General features: G+C 42.3%; 1 protein-coding gene across 13 annotated transcripts in view; it reads right to left on the minus strand.

Annotated features, from left to right (window-relative positions):
- TTC13 (tetratricopeptide repeat domain 13) overlaps positions 1-19,679 on the minus strand; it is a 75,569-nt gene that overhangs the window by 39,674 nt on the left and 16,216 nt on the right. For 9 of the 13 annotated variants that reach the window (XR_006608746.1, XM_045087238.1, XM_045087235.1 and 6 more), the window contains 4 exons: positions 18,889-18,983; positions 15,025-15,100; positions 11,455-11,525; positions 1,404-1,469 (listed from right to left, as the gene is read on the minus strand). Coding sequence is in view for 12 of the 13 variants with exons in the window: in XM_045087238.1 (XP_044943173.1) it covers positions 1,404-1,469; positions 11,455-11,525; positions 15,025-15,100; positions 18,889-18,983 (308 nt within the window). In the remaining variant the exon portion in view is untranslated. Of the gene's footprint in view, positions 1-1,403; positions 1,470-11,454; positions 11,526-15,024; positions 15,101-17,779; positions 17,869-18,888; positions 18,989-19,679 lie in introns of those variants that run through there. The other 4 variants (XM_045087232.1, XM_045087237.1, XM_045087236.1 and 1 more) reach the window with 2 other exon arrangements.

The following is a 19,679-nucleotide window of genomic DNA, read 5'->3' on the forward strand; positions in this document are numbered from 1 at the left end:
ATTTTGAGGGATGAGGATATGGATGGACACCAGCATGCAGAATAATGCTGACCAGTGGAGGTGTGGAAGCAGCACAGGGCCGAGTCAGTGTTGACCAAAACCCCTAAGCCCACACACCTACACCTTAGCAAGTCTACATAAGTTCACTTTAAAATCTGCATGTTATTCTTATATTAAAAATAGGAGCATGTTACTTTTACATTAGAAACACATTAAAGATACAAGCAAATTTCATGTTGAGATATAATATTACAAATGAGAATTAGGAAGCATCTTATCTCTGACCTTTAGTAGGTCAACTTCTGTCATTTACTGATGTTCTCACTTCCTACCACCTCTGTTATCCCCAAATCTGAGCTTGTTCTCAGTCCTCTATGTCTCAGAATTATACAAATACTATATAAAATCTCTCCAATAGGCCAGAATTTTTTTAAATTGGTGAAGACACAAAAGTGATGTTTCTTTCTCAATCATCATTTTATTTGAACATTTCTAATACACAGTAAGACAACAGAAAAGTTCATGTATAATGTTCTAGACTGTAAATATGGAGATCTGAATCTTAAACTATTTTATTATTTACTACATAATCTCAGGGAATCTTCCTTTTTATACCACGGTACCTTATTGAGTAAAATATATTTATTATATTGGGGCACCTGGGTGGCTCAGTCAGGTGAGTGGTTGCCTTCTGCTCAGGTCATGAACCCAGGGTCCCGGGAAGAGCCCACCATTGGGCTCCCTGTTCAGCGGGGAGTCTGCTTCTCCCTCCATCTCCCTACCCACTTATGTGCTCTCTCTCTCTCAAGTAAATAAAATCTTTTAAAATATAAATTTATTATAACCTTTCCCCCATATTCCCCCAGAGAAATAAGGAGATGTAGGCTACAACAATATACTTATCTGGCCAGGGTAAGTATCATATATGATAAGAAATAAAAATAAATTTTACCAAAAAAAAAAAAACCTTTTGTTCTTTTATTTGACCTTTAAAAATTGTGAAAGAAACAAAATTGTAAGTCTTACTGCGCTATAGATGCTAGACTCCATTTTTACCAATTAATATTTCTTAGATATTCAGTCAAAGTCTCACCCTTTCCTCAGTCTAGGTCCAGCTCATCACCAAATAAAGTTTAGGCTGGCAAAGGCTGTCCTTTTGGGAGTAGAAAGTATGGCGAGACTGACTTCCAGAAGCCCTGGATAGAGATCGCCAGTCCCACCCCCCACCCTTCCTAGCCATGGGATCCTGAGTACATTGTCTCCTGCCATTTTCTCATCTGGGAACTGGCGTGACACCACTTCATGTCCATCAGAGCTCAATGAACAGAGAGTGGTTCTGTCGGAACCCTGGTCCGGGTCAGGTCATGGAGGCACTATGGCAAACGGAGCTATTCCATACTCACATGTAGTCCCTTCTTTCCATAGGCTATCCCTCGGCCATAAATTGCACTAACCAGATCAGGCTCCTCCTAAGTCAGACCAAAACAGAAACACGTCAAAAACTATAAACAAAACAAAACAAAACAAAAAAATCAGTTTCTGCTTAAAGCACGTTAATGCCCCAAGTGACAAGCTCTACTTTACGCTGCCACCACACATACGTGGACACGCACAGTCCCCAACCAGAAGATGTGTTCTTGAAGGTCGTTTGCATGAGACACGTAATAAGAGTTTTGCACTGAAAAAATAATACAGAGAACCAATATTAGGGAGCCCTGCATTAGCTTCTGTCACATGGTCATCTCATCTAAAATGCAATCCTCCCCAATCGGAGAAAGACCACTATCATATGATCTCCTTGATATGAGGAAGTAGAGATGCAACGTGGGGGTTTGGGGGGTGGGAAAAGAATAAATGAAACAAAATGGGATCGGGAGGGAGACAAACCATAAGAGACTCTTAATCTCACAAAACAAACTGAGGGTTGCTGGGGGGAGGTGGGGAGGGAGAGGGTGGTAGGGTGTTGGACACTGGGGATGGCATGTGCTATGGTGAGTACTGTGAAGTGTGTAAGCCTGGTGATTCACAGACCTGTACCCCTGGGGCTAATAATATATTATATGTTTATAAAAAATTTAAAATTTTTTTAAAAAATGCAATCCTTCCAAAAACTCTATGACCAGCAGCATCCGAGATCATGTCTCACAGGGGAAACGGAGGCTCAAGGAAGGAAGTAAGGAGTGAAGTGCTAGGTAGTGCCTCTTCCTGGTTTGTCCCCTTCCCAGTCATGAAATAATCTGAAAAGGGAAGAACCTCTCAGTGCCTGCCCCATTGAGCAACAAGAAAGACGTCCATTCCAGTCTGTTTACACTGTGCGTCAGAACAGGAATCAGACCCTTCCTGCAGACTGCCCCAAATGGACTAGACGAAATCGCCCTCTGGCCCAAGGACGGGGTCCGCTGCCCCGCCACTACCTCCCCTAACAGGTGGTATGAGCCGTCCCTCCTCCTGAGGGAGATGCCTCTCCTCTACATTTAGCCTCTGCAATTTCTACCGCTTCTCTGAAGCCTTCCCCTATATTTAAGAAAAAAAGACTGAGCAGCCTCTGGCTATACATTCGGGGGTAAAACTCCTGACACTGCTAAGGAATCTAACAGAACAGGGGCACCGGGGTGGCTCAGTCAGGTAAGTGTTTGCCTTCGGCTCAGATCGTGATCCCTGGATCCTGGGACAGAGTCCAACATTGGGCTCCCGCTCCGCGGGAAGGTTGCTTCTCCCTCTGCTTATGCATAGGCATGCACGCAAAAATAAATAAAATCTTAAAAAAAAACAACAATAAGAAAAGAGACTCTCATAGAACAGTACCAGATGAGGCATTTTATAGACTAATCAATCTACCATTAAGTTGCAAATCTGAGAGACGGAGTCTGCCCACACTGCAGAAAAAGACACATCAACCTCAATGATGAGTGGATGAGACGGAATAGAGGAGAAGATGCCATATACTGGAAAACAAAAGACTAAACAGAATCCAGTACACCTGTAGCAAGGGGCAGACGGATGCATCACTGGCCCCAGCCTGGCCAGCAGACCAGCCCATCATGTACAAAAATCGGAAAAATTCAAGTAAGCAATTACAGATCTCTAACTTTTCTTGAAAAATCCAAATATGCAACAAAGATAAGCCCATATTTTTGCATTCTTGAATGAAAAAAGAAAAAACAACTAGAGCTAAGTACTGGCTGCCTCCTTAGATGAGGGGTGTGCATTCATCTGCGTACCGGAAGCCCACCCGTCACCCATCACCTCTAGGTCATGGCAATGTACTTTGCTCATTTCGGTCACTGCCCTGGCCCTACACAGTTCTCTTCAGAGTTGTGATCTAGAACTTACACATGATTGGTATAAAAGGCTCCATGCTATTCACTAAGTAGAAAAAAGCACAAGCTAATAGAACTACAGAGGAACAGCAATTTTATGAATAATACTTATACATGATTGTGTGGGTGAGTACATATACATAAAAAAGGGCTTTAAAACACTAACGGTAATTTTCTGTTGGGAGTGAGATTGCTAGATGTGTTCCCATTCTACTCACTACACTGCTGTATGCCTTTTCATGGCTTAAAACAAACATGCATACATTCGTAATCAGAAAAAAGATGTTTTAAGTAATACACACCATATAAAAGAAATTGTTAGCACAAATAAAAATTTTATCCAAATAAGTAGTTGGAATATTTATTATAAATTACAGAAAATTTAGAAAATGAAGAAAAGCACAAAAAAGAAGGTAAAGGGCAACTAATCATTCTGCCACACAGAGATAACACTTAAAAACATTTTAAATATCCTTCCTGGCTTGGGAAAAAAAAAAGGCAGAGGATGTCGTTTGGAAGGAGAGGGATACGGGTACAGAGGGAGAGGAGGAGCAGGAAAAACAGCGACCCGATCACAAAATAAAGTGAAGACTGACTTCATGTGTTTCCACAGCAGTAGCACCTGCCAGGAGACAGAAGAGTGCCCAGAAGCCCCTCGTCCAGGTTGGGGCAGGGGGCAGTGAGCCCACATGGAAGACATTCTCTAGTGAGGGGAACACCTCCTCTCAAATTTGTAACGTCTCAAAATAGACTACCTAAGAAGCTTTCCTCCTAAAACAAAAAAAAATTTATGATGACCAAGGGGTATATCGGGAAAAAGTGTACCTAACAAACCTAAATAAACAGTTCTTCTACTGAAGGGGCATCTACATACACCCCATGGCCAGAGCCAGCCACTAGGTGAGGGAGGGTCATCCTCATCTCCCCATCGACATGCCTACTCAGGAGATCCCAGCAGTCTCAATGCACCTGCTGCCTCTCCCCCTCCCAATGCACTGCCCTATTGGACTCCTCCCTCACCCACTTATACTACTGCAACCATCTTAACCACGTTCCTGTTCCTCCCGTCCAGTCTCCAGACCCACACTAAGAGTCACCTAACAATGATGTTCGATCAAGTCACCCTGGATGAATTATTCCTTGGCTCTGCAACACCTCCAACAGCCCCATTCAAACACGTTTTTACTCTAACCCACGGTAAAACTCATTTTACGTTGTAACCCAGTACACACACATATATATGTACATAATGCACGCACACACACACACATCAGGAGCACTAAGTCAAACCTAGTCTTACTATTTACACTGCAGCCTATTTTCTATTCTAGTGTATTTCACTTTTTGAAAAGCACTAGTCTTCACTTGCCAATCAATTTCAGCCCCTACTAAAAAGGTTGCAACTCACAATTGGAAAAACAATGAGGTTACATCTAAATGCTTTTGTAGAAAATACTGATCATTTTCCTGCCTTACAGTTGTATCTCATCTCCTTCCACTTTCCACCCATACTTCATACTCTAGAAATCAGTACTACTTCACAGCTCTCTGGACACAACATGCTCTCCCTGGCTCGGGGCACAGCCCACCTGCCTAGAATATCCACCTGCAGCCTCAGCTCCAACACTACCTCTCCTCTGACTCCTTCCAGACTCTCCTGAAAGGTAAATAGGCCTCAGTTCCTAGGTAAATAGGCCTCGGTTCCTCGGTTCCTAATGTCTGTATGTTGTACAGACATTAGTCACTCAGTCAACAAATATTTACTTAGGGTCAGTTATTACCATGTCCGGTTCCACATGCTAGAAATACTATAGTAAGCAAAAACAAGACAGAAGGCAAGACTCTTGTCTTTTTGGAGCACAGCCAGAGAATCACAAATACAAATGCAAAGTTAACATCTGCAGTAAGTGCTGTAGTGGTAAATGGTACCTTTGGAAAATGGCATGAAGATTAGACACAGTTAGGAGGGCTTCCCTGAGAAGTACCGGGCTCAACTGTGTCGGGGGTGAGGGAAGCTCAGAGCAGCTGGTCCAGGCAGAGGCGGCCCAAGACAAACAGGGAGCATAGGATCTGCCCCAAGACAAGGCTGAAGAGGTAGGCAGGGACCTTAGTAAGGACTTCACTCTTTAACCTAAAAGCAACAGCAAGGTGTGTGTGTGTTTCAAGTGCCCGTGAATGGATGGCGTGCATGTATGCGAAGGGTATGAAGTGATGAGGCAGTTAAGAGGGCTGTGCCAGTCACCTGGCAGCTAGCAGTGGCCTGGCTGGGGTTTGAACCAAGCCAGGAGAAGTGGATGGACGTCAGGGGTACTTGGAAGGTGTCCGGATGGAGGGGATGCTGAAGGAAGCAGCATACAGATGTGCGGAGCAGGGGGACTCATGCACGCCGCGGAGAGTGTGCCACCCACTGAGGTGGGCAACTCTGGAGCCGGACTAGGATCCTCTCTCACTTATGGTCGGGGTGTGCAGGGATCCGGGGAGGGCACGCAGTTGAGTTGGAACCTCTTAATGGCTAGAATTCCATTAAGGTAGTTCTCTTATTATTCGTTATTTTGCATTTGTACTCTTGTCACCCACGGGCACACAATATTGAGGCAATGTCTTGTCATGTTTGGCTCTGCGGCCTCCAGCACAGTGCCTGACACGTGAAGTGTCATATATAACAGTTCCTAGTCAGCCACAGACAAGGGCCATTTCCAAGGTGACTGAGGAGATCTCGATGCATGTTAAAGCCTGTCAGATTGAAGTCAGCTCAGCCTGGCCTGCCCTTCTCACAGGAGAAGCAAGCAGACGACCTGGACAGAAACGACGGGGTAGTTATTGGTGAAGAGCCAGATCCGGGCTTCCGGAAGGCAAAGGTGTATGACGGTGTGCCCCAGGGGTGCCTTCCCTTTGCTGGACAAAATGTTAAACCTTTAGGAAACAGCCATTCACAACTTTGCAACAGTCAAAATATCTGAACACTGACAACTTCCTGTGCTCAGCCATCATCATTTCAGCTCGGGGGGTTCTACGTGTGGCTCCCTCCCGGCCGAGAGTCTACCATGACCCTATAGTGGCCTCCCGATCCCCCCGACGTGGTCTCATCATGACCACAGCAGCGCCTTTCCATTCCGCCAGTGACAGATAACAAGTCGCATCAACCAGGAAAAGAAATAAAATCTATTATTTAACAACAACAGTAAATGATACGTCCTATGCTGTTGAAAAAAAGTTCTCAAAAGAAAGAATAAATGGAATAAGAAAACCTAAATCAGTGAAAGATCTGTAAAGGATTGCTGTGGTTGTTATCTCAGTCATAATCTAGTGATAAGGGTTCCTAAATGTAGATGGTGGATTTTATTACTTTCCTTGATTGATACAGCTTTATTACTTTATTTTATCTGTCATCGGCTTTGGATGTTAACAAGAAGTCAAAACTCTTTATGAAATGTCATAATGAACTATACTTTCAAATAAAATCCAGTGTCTATTTCTAAAAGCAAATTGGGCTCGGAATATCCATTTTTCAAAAATACTTTTTGAGTATATACATCTAACAATATTTACATTTTATCAAGTGTTCAGAAATTTTTCAATATTATAATTTTATCTTTTTTTAGTGTTCCAAGATTCATTGTTTATGCACCACAACCAGTGCTCAGAATTTTAAATGATTTAAATGAAAACTAGTATTTTAATCTTCCAATCTTACCTACTTTATGCAAATGCAAAATCATGGTATAATACAACAGTTACCTTATTGGAGTCATGTCCATTAGATGTCTCATTTCCCAAGACATCGATCTTTTTACATTCAAAAAGGTCTCATTTACTGTCCTCATTATACCATTTACACAGTGACTTAAATTTTACAAATATTTATTTTTCGACCAGCAAGGCTGGCTTTTTGATTAAAATTCAAAAGTCACAGAATCAAAGACAAATGAACTCAAGCGAGCCCCTGCACAGCGCTGGCAATGAGGAGTCAGGTTTGCCCAACTGGCAGACCCACGCACCTAATTACAAGAAGGATGTTTACAGTTCGTATGCAGAGGCAAGTTCACATTTTGTCTGCTGATGTAAAATAATAAACAAACACTTTTATGAATTCAGTTCTACCCAAATCAGATGAGCTCAAGTTCCCACAATTAATAACAAAGGCCTCAGTCGATTTTTGCACCACTAATGTTACCAAGCCCTGCCTGGGGACCAAAGCAGCATGGCAGCTGGGGAATGTCCCGCTTTCCCAGAGCACCATCGTCACTGCACGGACACCGGAGGAAGGACAGTGATGTATAGACAACACGAATGCACAAGCTTTTCAATCACAAGTTTTCAGTGCAGTCTGACACATCTATTACGCTTGAAGCTGTGTTCAGTGAGAAACCCTGAGGAGCATTTCTGTTTCCTTTATACATGTACCACATATCCCGTAGTTAAATAACTACTCAAACACAGCTCACAACAGCAGAGACCGGGGATATATCGTCTGAGTTTGCTCCTCGTGGTACAGCTAAGACAAAAGGAAGGTTTCAGAGCTTTACAGCAGAAGGTCATTCTGGAATTCTAGGCAGCCCTCACGCACAGATCCCAATGTCACACTAAACGATGTTGTAAAAATGGTGACTCTAATACAAGCCAAGCCCTCATGGTCCCATGAGGTATGCTGCGGCATACTGGAGTTCCTGGGCTGTCCGAAAGAGAAGTTTTATCAAGCATATGTGAACTCAAAAACCCTGAAAAGTTTGTGTACCAGGGGCTGCCACTGCAGAGCTGCTAGAGACCACCGGCTAGCTTACAGATCGAGAGTATCAGCAGGTGTGTGGGCCCCACAAGCAACAGGAGGACACCCGGTGGCGGCAGGCTCTGTAGTGGTACTTGGGCCAGTCCTAGGACAAAGAGGGCAAGGCTGCAGGGTGATAGCAAACTGCTCTCCTGAACCTGGGCCATGGAAAAGCAATGCTGGGACAACAACCTATGTCATTACTGCAAGAAAGAGTTCCACTGCATTTGCCCGTGAAAGAAAAGGAAGCGCAGTCAGATGTAAAGAAGTCTCGTGCTTTTGAAATATAACCTGAAGAGACTGACTTCTGCAAAATCTGATTCATGGTACGAAAAGGAGTTTTGGTCAACTGGGGAAAGAACACTAACTCTTCTTCGGACACCTGCTACCCCCTACTTGTGCGGTTTCCTGATGATTTCGGCTATCAAGAATTCGATGAAAATGGAAAGCTCTTAAATAGGAATCATGTGCATCACTTTTGAACATAAAACCTCAGTCCTGGAAAAACAGGACTGAGTTTCTTATTAAAATTTTTGAACAGGGGCACCTGGTGGCTCAGTCAGTTAAGCGTCTGCCTTCAGCTCAGGGTGTGATCCTGGGGTCCTGGGATCAAGTCCCTCATTGGGCTCCTCGCTCAGTGGGAATCTGCTTCTCCCTCTGCCTCTGCCCTTCCCCCTATTCATGTTCTCTCTATCAAATAGACAAATAAATAAAAATCTAAAAAATTAAATTTTAAAAAAATATTTTATTTATTTATTTGACAAACAGAGATCACAAGTAGGCAGGGAGGCAGGCAGAGAGAGTGGGGGAAGCAGGCTCCCTGCTGAGCAGAGAGCCTGATGCAGGGCTTGATCCCAGGACTCTGAGATCATGACCTGAGCTGAAGGCAGAAGCTTAACCCTCTGAGCCACCCAGGCGCCCCTAAAAAACTAAATTTTTTGAAAAGAATTTTAGTGTATTTTATCAATCTTTATTATATATAATATATATATATAGTTATATAACACAAAGAAAATGTGACAAATTTTCACTGAGCTCCATCCAGATGCGTCTAAATTTGGTCCTGTGTTTACTCCCAAGGTGATGCAAACAGGATTATCTACCTGTGTCATGATGTGGAAAAGGCTGCGAAGTACCAAAATAAAAGGAGAGAAGACAGAAATCTAAGAAAAGCACCAGCAGGACAGAAAAAGGCACTCTTGGTTCTTCATCAAAATATGTTATTAAGTGGTCGCCCAGGCTGTCTTCTGTGGGCCGGAAGTATTTGAACTTCGGCTGCTCCCCATCCTCTGCTCCTGCCCCATCAACAGCTTACATCAGCAGAAAAGGAGTCCCACCTTATGAACCACACATTCTCAAAGAGAAATTTCCCACTTGAAAGCAACCCATTGTATTGCAGACTGATGAACATGATCTATCAAATTTCAATATTAAGACCTTTTCTTGGCACAAAGAGAGAAATTCTGACCTACTTTCTGAATGTAGTTGCAAGAGAAAGAAGTTTTACAACAATAAACGGACAACACGAGGGACAGTACAGAGCTATTAAAAGCGTAAGATTAGAAATACTGAGAAAAATTTACAGTATAAACTCCAGTGGAAAAGTAATACAAAATAGTAGACATTCAAATTACGAAGCACAAATGCATACTTTGAAAAGGTCAAAAGCAAAAAACTTCAATAATGGTAGAGTGGCAGAATTAGGAAAATTTTTATTTAGGGTTCTTTCTTTAACATTGTTATATTGCCTTCAACTGCAACGATAATATTTTTTAAAAAGTTGAATGCACTGATAATATATTGGCAAGTTCTCATCATTTTCTGCTATTAGTTGCCATACATTAACCAACATTTCTCCTATAAATGTACCAAAACCTCCCTGCCAAACCAGGGCCGAGTGTTAATTGTGTGAAGTGCTTACTTACCTTTTTAAGTACTGCAATGCCTACCAGAAAGGTGATTTGTAAAACTACTAAGAATCTACCCTTCATACTTTAAACACTGCTGAAGACTGTCAATCCATACAAGCACTCAAACACACAACTGTTTGGATCTGGGGACTTTGAAGTCATCCCTAAAACTATCTCTGTGACTTTTTTTGGGAACAAAGACAGAATTGTCAATATAATTAATTCTATGTTTAAAGAAAAAAAAGTAGAGCAGGAATTTAAAAATTAATATTTTTAAATGAATTTTACCTGCTGGATTGTAAATTATCTGTTTGTTCTATGAACAGGAGTTTGTTAGAACGGTGCTTTGAGGAGCTAAAATTAACTGAGCACTTATTATGTGCCAGGCATTAGGTACTAAGGACTTTGTAGAATATCTCATTTAAACCTAACAAGAGGGGCGCCTGGGTGGCTCAGTGGGTTAAAGCCTCTGCCTTCAGCTCAGGTCATGATCTTAGGGTCCTGGGATCGAGCCCCACATTGGGCTCTCTGCTTGGCAGGGAGTCTGCTTCTCCCTCCCCCTCTGCCTGCCTCTCTGCCTACTTGTGATCTCTGTCTGTCAAATAAATAAATAAAATCTTAAAAAAAAAAAAACCTAACAAGAATAGTTTTGGAGGTTATGGTTATTATCTCCATGAGCCAGGAGGTAAAATAACTTGCAAACAACCAGTACAGGGGATTAGAACATGGGTATCTTCAACTCTAAAGGTCACATTTCTTCACTGTAGTCTACTGTACAGACTTATTGACAATGTATCGATAATGGTCTGCTCCACAAGAACACAGCTAAATAAAGATAAGGGGTATAAGGCCAACAATGTTAGGCTGCATTACGGGTCTCCCCTGCAACTCTTAGACCTTTGTTCAAGCCTTTTATCTTAATTTATGCATTTTTAAAGCAGCCATCCATCAGGAAAGGGTCAGTACTTCTGCTGAAGAGTCCCACAGTTACACTTTGGTGAGAAACAAATCCATGAGTGGAACCATGCAGATCAGCTCCTGCACGGAAAGTAAACATATGGACATCCAGGAACTTCCAGCATCCACGTTTTATGGGAGATAGCATGGTAGAGAGGAAAGTGAACTAAGCTAGTTTTTGGTTTTTTTCTTTTAAACTGCACTTGCGTCCCCTGTCTTCCAGCTGATGGTTGGGGGGGGGGGCGGTGTGGAGACTATGAGCAAATTGCTTCATCTCCTTTGATCTCATTTTCCTCATTTGAAATAAAGTTAATACTGCAAAGATTAAATGAGAGCACCGTTTCAAGGCCTGCGCCAACAAAGTGCTCAGTCAGGGCTGATTTCCTTTACCTTCTTCTATGATCCCAAAAGCAATACATTCTTGCAGACTCTAGCCATGCATATGTCTGTATTTCTGTCGTAACCATCAACTTGAAATTTCATAATTAAGAAGAAAAATTACCTGAAGCATTGTTGAAAAATGTCTTATTGCTTCATCATAGAGTCCACTGCCAATCAACACGTAAGCAATAGCTATGAAACAAAATACAAAAATATGAAAGGAAAGAATGAAGGCTCGCCAAGCAGAATCAGTAAATAAATTCTTTGCCGAGTCCTAACAGGCAGCTCCGAGGACCAGAAGTAGTTAAAGAAAACCGGGAAGTTAATAAGATGTACTTGAATGCTTCCACCACTTGGCACCTGCTATCAGTCTTCCAGTGCTCTCAAGAATTAAATTATTAAAGCCATCTATAAAACATTGCCTACAAGAAGTAATTATCTTTTTCTGGGTCCATCACTCACTTTCAAATACAAATAACCTTTGTGATGTTTCCTCTCGATCTATCAGAAGAGCTAGTGAGGAGCCCGAATAAGTCCAGAACATGGCAATGTGATTTTACTGCGACAGTTCCAAGAAATACCCAAACAGCACCACGGATCTTAGCCTCTGGTGGTGCTGAACTTACTGCCAGTGACTGAGTTACAAAAGCTGAGGCTCAAATTAATACATATTAAGAGAATGCGTAATTCACACCAGCGCAGTGCAATAGTGGTCTTTTTCCTACCTCTTCTGTTCAAAATACAGTCAAACACTACTCAAAATATACACTAAAGATGTTAGTTTCTGATCAAATGGTGAGAGTAACTGGTATTTTGAAATTTGAGCCATGACAACCTCTTAAAACACAGCAATAGATGAACTAAATTTTTTCACCTGTCCAAAATGCAATAAATTATTGGCAGTCTAGATTACATTCCATCTATATTACATTATTATATTATTGGTAATCTAGATTACTTTTCATATATAAAATTTACCCTAACTCCTTAAATCCCCAAATATCCCCGAAAAAACTGTATTTCTCACTCAACACAATACTATTTTGATCACATTTCTTCACAAAAAAAAAAAGCCTTTATCCCAAGACTCCAGTCCTAGAACCTAAGAGGTGTTCAAGGGGACAGACAACTAAAACTTCTTACTGGCGTGAAGAGCTGAAATGTCCTGAGAGTCAAAAGGAGTAAAAACATTCCATGCAGAAAGAGACTTAGAGTGTCCCCATAACTAACCTGAGAAAAATAAACTTCAGAAGCACTGAATGTCATAATAAGACAACAGCTTTAAGGGCATTCTTCAAACTAAAGAGGGCTGGTTTTGTCACAATTTGTTTAAAAAGATAAAATTAAGGTCAAATTCATATTTGGAATGATACGAATGGATCCCATTCAGATGCCTCAGAGAACAAGAAGAGCTGAGACACTTCTGGTGGGGGGCCAGGAATATGAGCAGTCAAAATAAGTGTGACATGTGTGTGCGTGGCACTCTGTCCATTTCCATGTAGTAATGATCGCAGGGAGGCAGGTACAGTTCTTATCCCCGTTCAAAGACAAGCAGATGAAGCACAGTACAGCTGAACACGACTGAAGGGAGACAAAGGACCCAGGCTGCCTGCTCTGGGACCTCCCCTAACACACTCCCCTGAAATAAATCAAGTCTGTACTGAAACTGCTGTGTGCTGGGCTAGACGGCAAAAACGGTTTGAATTTCTGGATGATCACATAAACAGGGATGGAAACGCAGACGCGTCCTTCTATGAAGGCAGGAAGATGGCCATCTCTCAGAAAGCCAGGATCTGGGCTCGGGTTCTGGCTCTGCTACCCAACAGCGGTGTGATCATGGCGACCTCAACCACTTCTCACCTCTTTCTGGGTCTTGCTTAACAAGCTTCTAGGACATCTTCTTACATTCCTTTCAGATCTGAAGTTTTAGAATTTTCCTAGCTCTCTCCCCATAACCAGTATAAATATCTACTGAACAAACAAATGAATAAGTGACCCATAAAAACGAATATAGTTTTAGGGCATAAATATTACTGTACTTAGGAACATGTTTAAATTGTTCTCCATGGCTAGGCTGTTGAAGTCCACTTAAATAAAACCAAATGCACTTTTCAAATCTTTCTATCTAAAAGTAAACACTTTATCGAGAAAAACGCAAAAGTACTCATTAAAAAAAAAAATCCAAATCTTGCAAAACTATAAAATAGCTATTAGGATCTAAATTTTGTTGTAGAAGTCCAAAGACATAAAGAAAGCACTGGAGGGGCGCCTGGGTGGCTCAGTGGGTTAAAGCCTCTGCCTTCAGCTCAGGTCGTGATCCCAGGGTCCTGGGATCGAGCCCCACATCGGGCTCTCTGCTCAGCGGGGAGCCTGCTTTCCCCTTTCTCTCTGTCTGCCTCTCTGCCTACTTGGGATCTCTCTCTCTGTGTCAAGTAAGTAAATAAAATCTTTAAAAAAAAAAAAAAAAAAGAAAGCACTGGAACTCTCACAGAAATCATTACTATCCAGCAATTCCACATCTCCTAGCAACGTGTAAATTGACAGAAGCTGCTCTTCCAAGGAAAAAATATTGTGATATGGAAGATCCTAAGGCAGCTTAGGGCCTAGAGGTCTAGCAGGATTAGTCTTAGAGCACAGAATAGGCCTGGCACATCCTGGGCTCTTAATTCAGGACATAAAAAATGAAGACGCTGACCAGAACCCAGGCACCTCGAAAAAGACAAATCTGATTTCTTAACAGATAATTAATTCTCAGAGCCTACTCAAAGAACATCACCAAAAATTGATTAATACTTTCAAAACAGTCAACTCTTAATCATCTGCACTAACAGAGCAAAGGAGCCAATACAAGAAGTGCTCAGTAATTTTTTTTTTTTTTTTTTTTAGTAAGCTCTAGGTCCAGTGTGGGGCTTGAACTCATGATCAGAAGTCAGGAGATCTACCAACTGCACCAGCCAAGCGCCCTGAGGTGCTCCGCCTTAATATAAAATGCACATGGCCACAGAAAGGATAAAATAATTACATGTAAATCAGATAGGAAAGAATTTCCAAAGGTGCTTCAGGCCACCAGGCAGGAGCAATGCTTCTGTGAAGTCTGTCCAGATGCCCTCTTCAGTCCTGTATTCAATTTTGTTTTCAATCCTTCAACAGCGAGCTGACCCGACAATGGGCAAGGCACACCCAGTGTGTATCAGACCCTGGAGGAACCAGCCTGTTTGAAAACAGGCCCACAGCAAGACGAACTACAGGACCCCTCTGCGGATCCGAATGAACTCAACCTTTCCACACCGACAGTAAAATTAACTTATACCTGGCTATTTTATTACACAGAAGATTGCAGTAGGTGTGAGTCTCCTCTGCTTTCATGTCTGTGTTGTTCCTGTTCGATGACAGCACAAGTTACCTTTAATCAATGATAAGCATGCCTAAGGACCCATTACCATCATTGTTAATGTCCAGAGAAACACAGATGTTCTTACTGATCATTTTCTCCAGACCCTGTATTTTCACTATTTCCTATTATACTGACATGTAACGCACCGACCCGCACAGGGTTGAACGCCCCACCCAAGAACACAGGGCTCCTGCTGTGTGCTTTCTCCTCCAGCACCCTGCTTCCCTGCTCGGCACTGAATCATAAAATCTAGGCAGATGACCCAGGCATGCCCCCTCCCTCAGACTGAAATCTCACCTAGCTCTTCGTTTGTGCTGTCATTATCTGTAGCAAACGGGAATCTCTTTTGTTCTGCAATTGACTTGGCCTGGCTCTGAAAAAGAAACAGACGAACATACATTTTAGCTTATTGCAGATGAAGACAAGGTTTCAAATGAAGACCTGCATTTTTTAAAAAAATTAAAGCTCCATGGGATGCCTGGGTGGCTCAGTCGGTTAAGTGGCTGCCTTCGGCTCAGGTCATGATCCCAGCGTCCTGGGATCAAGTCCCACATTGGGCTCCTTGCTCATCAGGGAGCCTGCTTCTCTCTCTGTCTCTGCTGCCCTCTGTCTGCCTGTGCTCGCTCGCTCTCTCTCTCTCTCTCTCTGACAAATAAATAAATAAAATCTTTAAAAAAAAATTAAAGCTCCACTGGATTGATATGGAAAAAAGATTCACTTTAATAAATACCAATCGTGTACATCATAGCTACGTGTACCACATAGCTTGTAGTGTGACTGATGTGTTTCCTCCCCTAGCATTAGTGGATCTGTTTCTTTTTTTGACTTTTTTTTTATTTGAGAGAGGGAAAGATAGAGTGGGAATTGGGGGAGGTGTGGCAGAGGGGGAGGGAGAGGGACAGAGAAACTTAAGCAGACTCTGTGCTGAGCGCAGAGCCCGAAGCAGGGCTCAGTCCCATGACACTGAGATCCTGACGTGAGCCAAAACTATGAGTCAGGTGCTTAACCGACTGAGCCACCCAGGCACCCCAGTGGTTCTGTTTCTAAGAAAGAGTTTCTTTTCACTTCCACGGGGACTCATCCTGCCGGCTGACTCATAATCCTTCCACGTTTGCAGAAACTATTTAGTGACCTCGATCATGTTGCAAAGATCACATTCTAGCCATCAGTCCTCCCATGGGGCTGGATGACAGAATGCCGCTTTTTAAACTAAAAATATTTTAGAAAGAAGAGCTACAAATTGTACGGAGATGATGCCACCAAAGGACCAACACAATCTGACCAAGAAACAAGCCGTTCTAGTGAAAAAGCACAGCAGATGAACACCTCCCTCCTACTGAAGACAGTAAATCTGCCTACGAAGAAATTATACAGACATACGCACATTTGGCAGGAAAGCTAAAACAAGAGTGGAAACCAGGGGAATACGAAGTAAATAAGTTCGCTTAGGAACTGGAGTGATTTTATAGGCAGTACTGGTCTACTGTATAATGACGGCTCCGTAGTGTTTTGGAGACAAATCATGTCTGATACAACAGCTGTCCCTTCACCAGAAGATTCAGCTGGTGATGCTAACTTGTGATGTGCGTAGTTATAGGGCACATGTTAATGTGATTCCTCCACACCAGATTCGCCTAAGACATAATTAAAACGTGTACACACACAAGAGACAGCAAAAACTAAGATAGAGATTGAAGATTTGTGGCTTTTGGCAAAACTACAGGATTAGAACCCTGTGACATCCCAATTAACCGAGTTCCTCTTTCTAAAAATGCATAGTAGACACCTACAGGCATACATTAGCCAAATAATTTTACATGAGATGCTCTTCCAACTACTGTATGTGCTCTTCAGCTAATGACTGGTGTTTATTAGCAGTAATGAACTGTGGCCCCTTGGGCTTCACTGAGTCAAATAACAGTAACAAGGCATTTCCATTTAAACACCCTGTACTCTCAAAATCTAGTCTATGTTCAGATACAGTGTGGTATTTAGTACGCCTATAAAATGGGTCAAGACGAAATCAGAGAGGAAGGCAAAGCATAGGAGACTCTCAACTATAGGAAACAAACTGAGGGTTGCTGGAGGGGAGGTGGGGGATGGGACACATGATGTAATGAGCATTGGGTGTTGTTTGCAACTGACGAATCACTGAACTCTACACCTGAAACTAATAATACACTACATGTTAATTCACTGAATTTAAATTAAAAAAAATACGTAGGTTAGACAGGTCAAGAAAAAGCTACCTCTGGGGTTAGAACACGAGTTAAAGCCTATAGGCCAGAAGGGTATCCCAGGTCAGCAGGATGCTCACTTCACCCCATTCAGAACCCCAGACAAAATGAAACATCTGAAAATTCTACCGGCAGATTTAACAACATGTGAAGACATCACAGTGCATACTTCCGGGTGTGACCAGACATGAGACTTTCCTCTTTGTCAGATGGTCACAGATAAGCACAGAGACGTAAAAAATTTTCCTGCTTAATAAATGGCTTAAGAACCCAGAAAAGGAGTCTATGAATAATGCTTTTAGTGCTTAAAAAAATCCAGTATTCAAGCAGAGTCGCCCATTTGCCAAACCTTTGTGCAGAAAGATATGGGAAGGCCACACAAATGAAATCCCATAAAAAGGAATCATTTACCAAATAACATCAAGACTCTACTGGGGAGCCTATCTGAACTAAGTGCTTTTATATTATTAGAAATTAAAACCTGACAGAAGTGGGCAGGAAAGTATAGTATGGACAAACTGACCTCTTGATCAGAATCTTTCCCACTTCTGACCCCAAATCTATCGATACCCTCCGGGGACAGTGGTGAGAAGTTGTGACCAAGGAAGTTTCTGCACACAGCCCGACTTCCCTGGGCGACTAACTCCAGCCCAACCGTCAGGTCCCTGCTTACGTTTCCATTACTGAAAACTGTCCTACCTGCTCCCCCTAATTTAAGGGAGATTACCTTTTGTGTAATTATTGGGTTAGTGCCTAGGAGTCGCGAGCATAGGGACTGAGGCTAGCTAGCTCACTATGGTATTCCCAGTACTTACTTAGCACAACGCCTGGCACATAATAGGTGCAAAATAAATATCTGGAGAATTAATGAAGAAATGAATAGTCGGACTCCCATATTTCCAACCTAGGGAAAATGAAAGGCCAAGATTGATGAGCTTTCTCCCATAGGTTACTGGCTAGTGTCATCTTAAACTAGAAACGCAACACATAGAAAATATTTGAACTCCTGTCAATAAGAAGGTAGGTCCCTAATAATTCTAAGAATCTAATCATCTACCCAAGGTGGGGATTACCCAATTTCTACTTAAATGCTTTTAGTGATGGCCAACTCAGTACTTTACAAGGTAGCGCACTCTGGTTTGACACCAGTCTAACTGAAGTTTTTCCATATATCAGGCTGACTGCTAAGCAGTGAACTAGGTAAAACGTGTTGATCATTCTCTAGCTTGCAATTTCTACCTGTTTTCAGTAGTTCTCACATGCAAAGGCAAAGCTCTGTCTGGAGAAGAAAGAGTATCTATCCTAAAGGGAAATTTCAAACGAAAGAAGCAAACAGTATCTACATGGATGTTGAAGGAAAAGGTCTGGAGAAAAAAATATGTTAGCCTTGGGCACCAAAAGAACCACTCAGCTTCACCGAATGAAGTGTGAGCCAAAAGCAGGGCCTTCCACCTCAAGGCAGCGAGCCTGGAGGAGCGCATGTGCTGCCATGGGAGGCAGAGAAAGGCGTTATACAGCTCCCAGTGCTCACCGCTGGAGTGGCGAGGTCTCCTACACAGTTTGGCTGGTACTGATAATTAAAAACATAAAAGATTCCCACATAGGCAAAGACTAGAAAAAGAAGATACATGATACCTTCAAATACATGAAGTTTCTAGAAATAAGATCCTGCCATGATCTCCCCCTTTATTCCTGGAACTTAAAAGTAAAAAATCTAGATCTAGAATAATCTAGAAAAATATAGAATGATCAACCACCCAATGCATAAGTCATAATAATTCAATGAGACTAAATACCAGACGCCCCATCTTTATCTGACCCAACCAACTCCTAGTTGACAAACAGAGGTGACCTCCTCCTTTTGAAAGCAGTACTATTGTGCTGTAGTTCACAAAACCAGAAGGCATGAATGGAAGACACATACCAGAATCTTTTCAGTGTTGAGGGAAAGCAATGAGTCACAGGGTGGTGGTCCTTTGGGTTCGCAGTCTGAGTCATGGAAGTTCAAAAAGGAGGACTCTGAAAAGCAAACATTCCTGGTTATTCTCCTCACCTTAAATGTATGGCTCTTAGGTGTCTAACCATGAATTATAATGTGAAGAGTCCTCAAAACCAAACTAAGGACAAAGCAAAAAACACTAAAAGGGGCATCTTGTCTTCCACTTTATAGCTGTGTAACATTCTGTGGTTTGCAAATGCCCTCATGACCAATCATTAATAGAGTAGTTGATAAGATCCTTTTGGTAGACATCTCCTACCCCGTAGCACTTACTAGAGATTTTTAAAAATCACAAAGGGGAGACCCAAGTCGAGCCAGGGGGATCTAACGTTAAATGATAAGTACAGGGATGCCCAGCTGGCTCAGGTGGCTGGAATGTGTGACTCTTGATCTTGGGTTTTTAGGTCCAAGCACCATGTCGGGTATAGAGATTATTTAAAAATAAAATCTTAAAAGAAAAAAAAAAGAAAAAAGAATGTATGTACTAAGTAAGGGGTCTAGTATCCTGAATATATAAATTATCTCCTGATTTCAACAAGAAAAAGACAACCTAATTAAAAACTGGGCAAAGAAAGGGTGTCTGGGTGACTCAATGGGTTAAGCCTCTGCCTTCGGCTCTGGTCATGATCTCAGGGTCCTGGGATCGAGTCCCACGTTGGGGGGGTCTCTGCTCAGTGGGGAGCCTGCCCACCCCACTGCCACCTGCTGTTCTACTT

The sequence above is a fragment of the Mustela putorius genome, unplaced genomic scaffold (genome assembly GCF_011764305.1).
Source record: "Mustela putorius furo isolate JIRA1106 unplaced genomic scaffold, ASM1176430v1.1 tig00001075_pilon_pilon_pilon, whole genome shotgun sequence".
Lineage (NCBI taxonomy): Eukaryota > Metazoa > Chordata > Mammalia > Carnivora > Mustelidae > Mustela > Mustela putorius.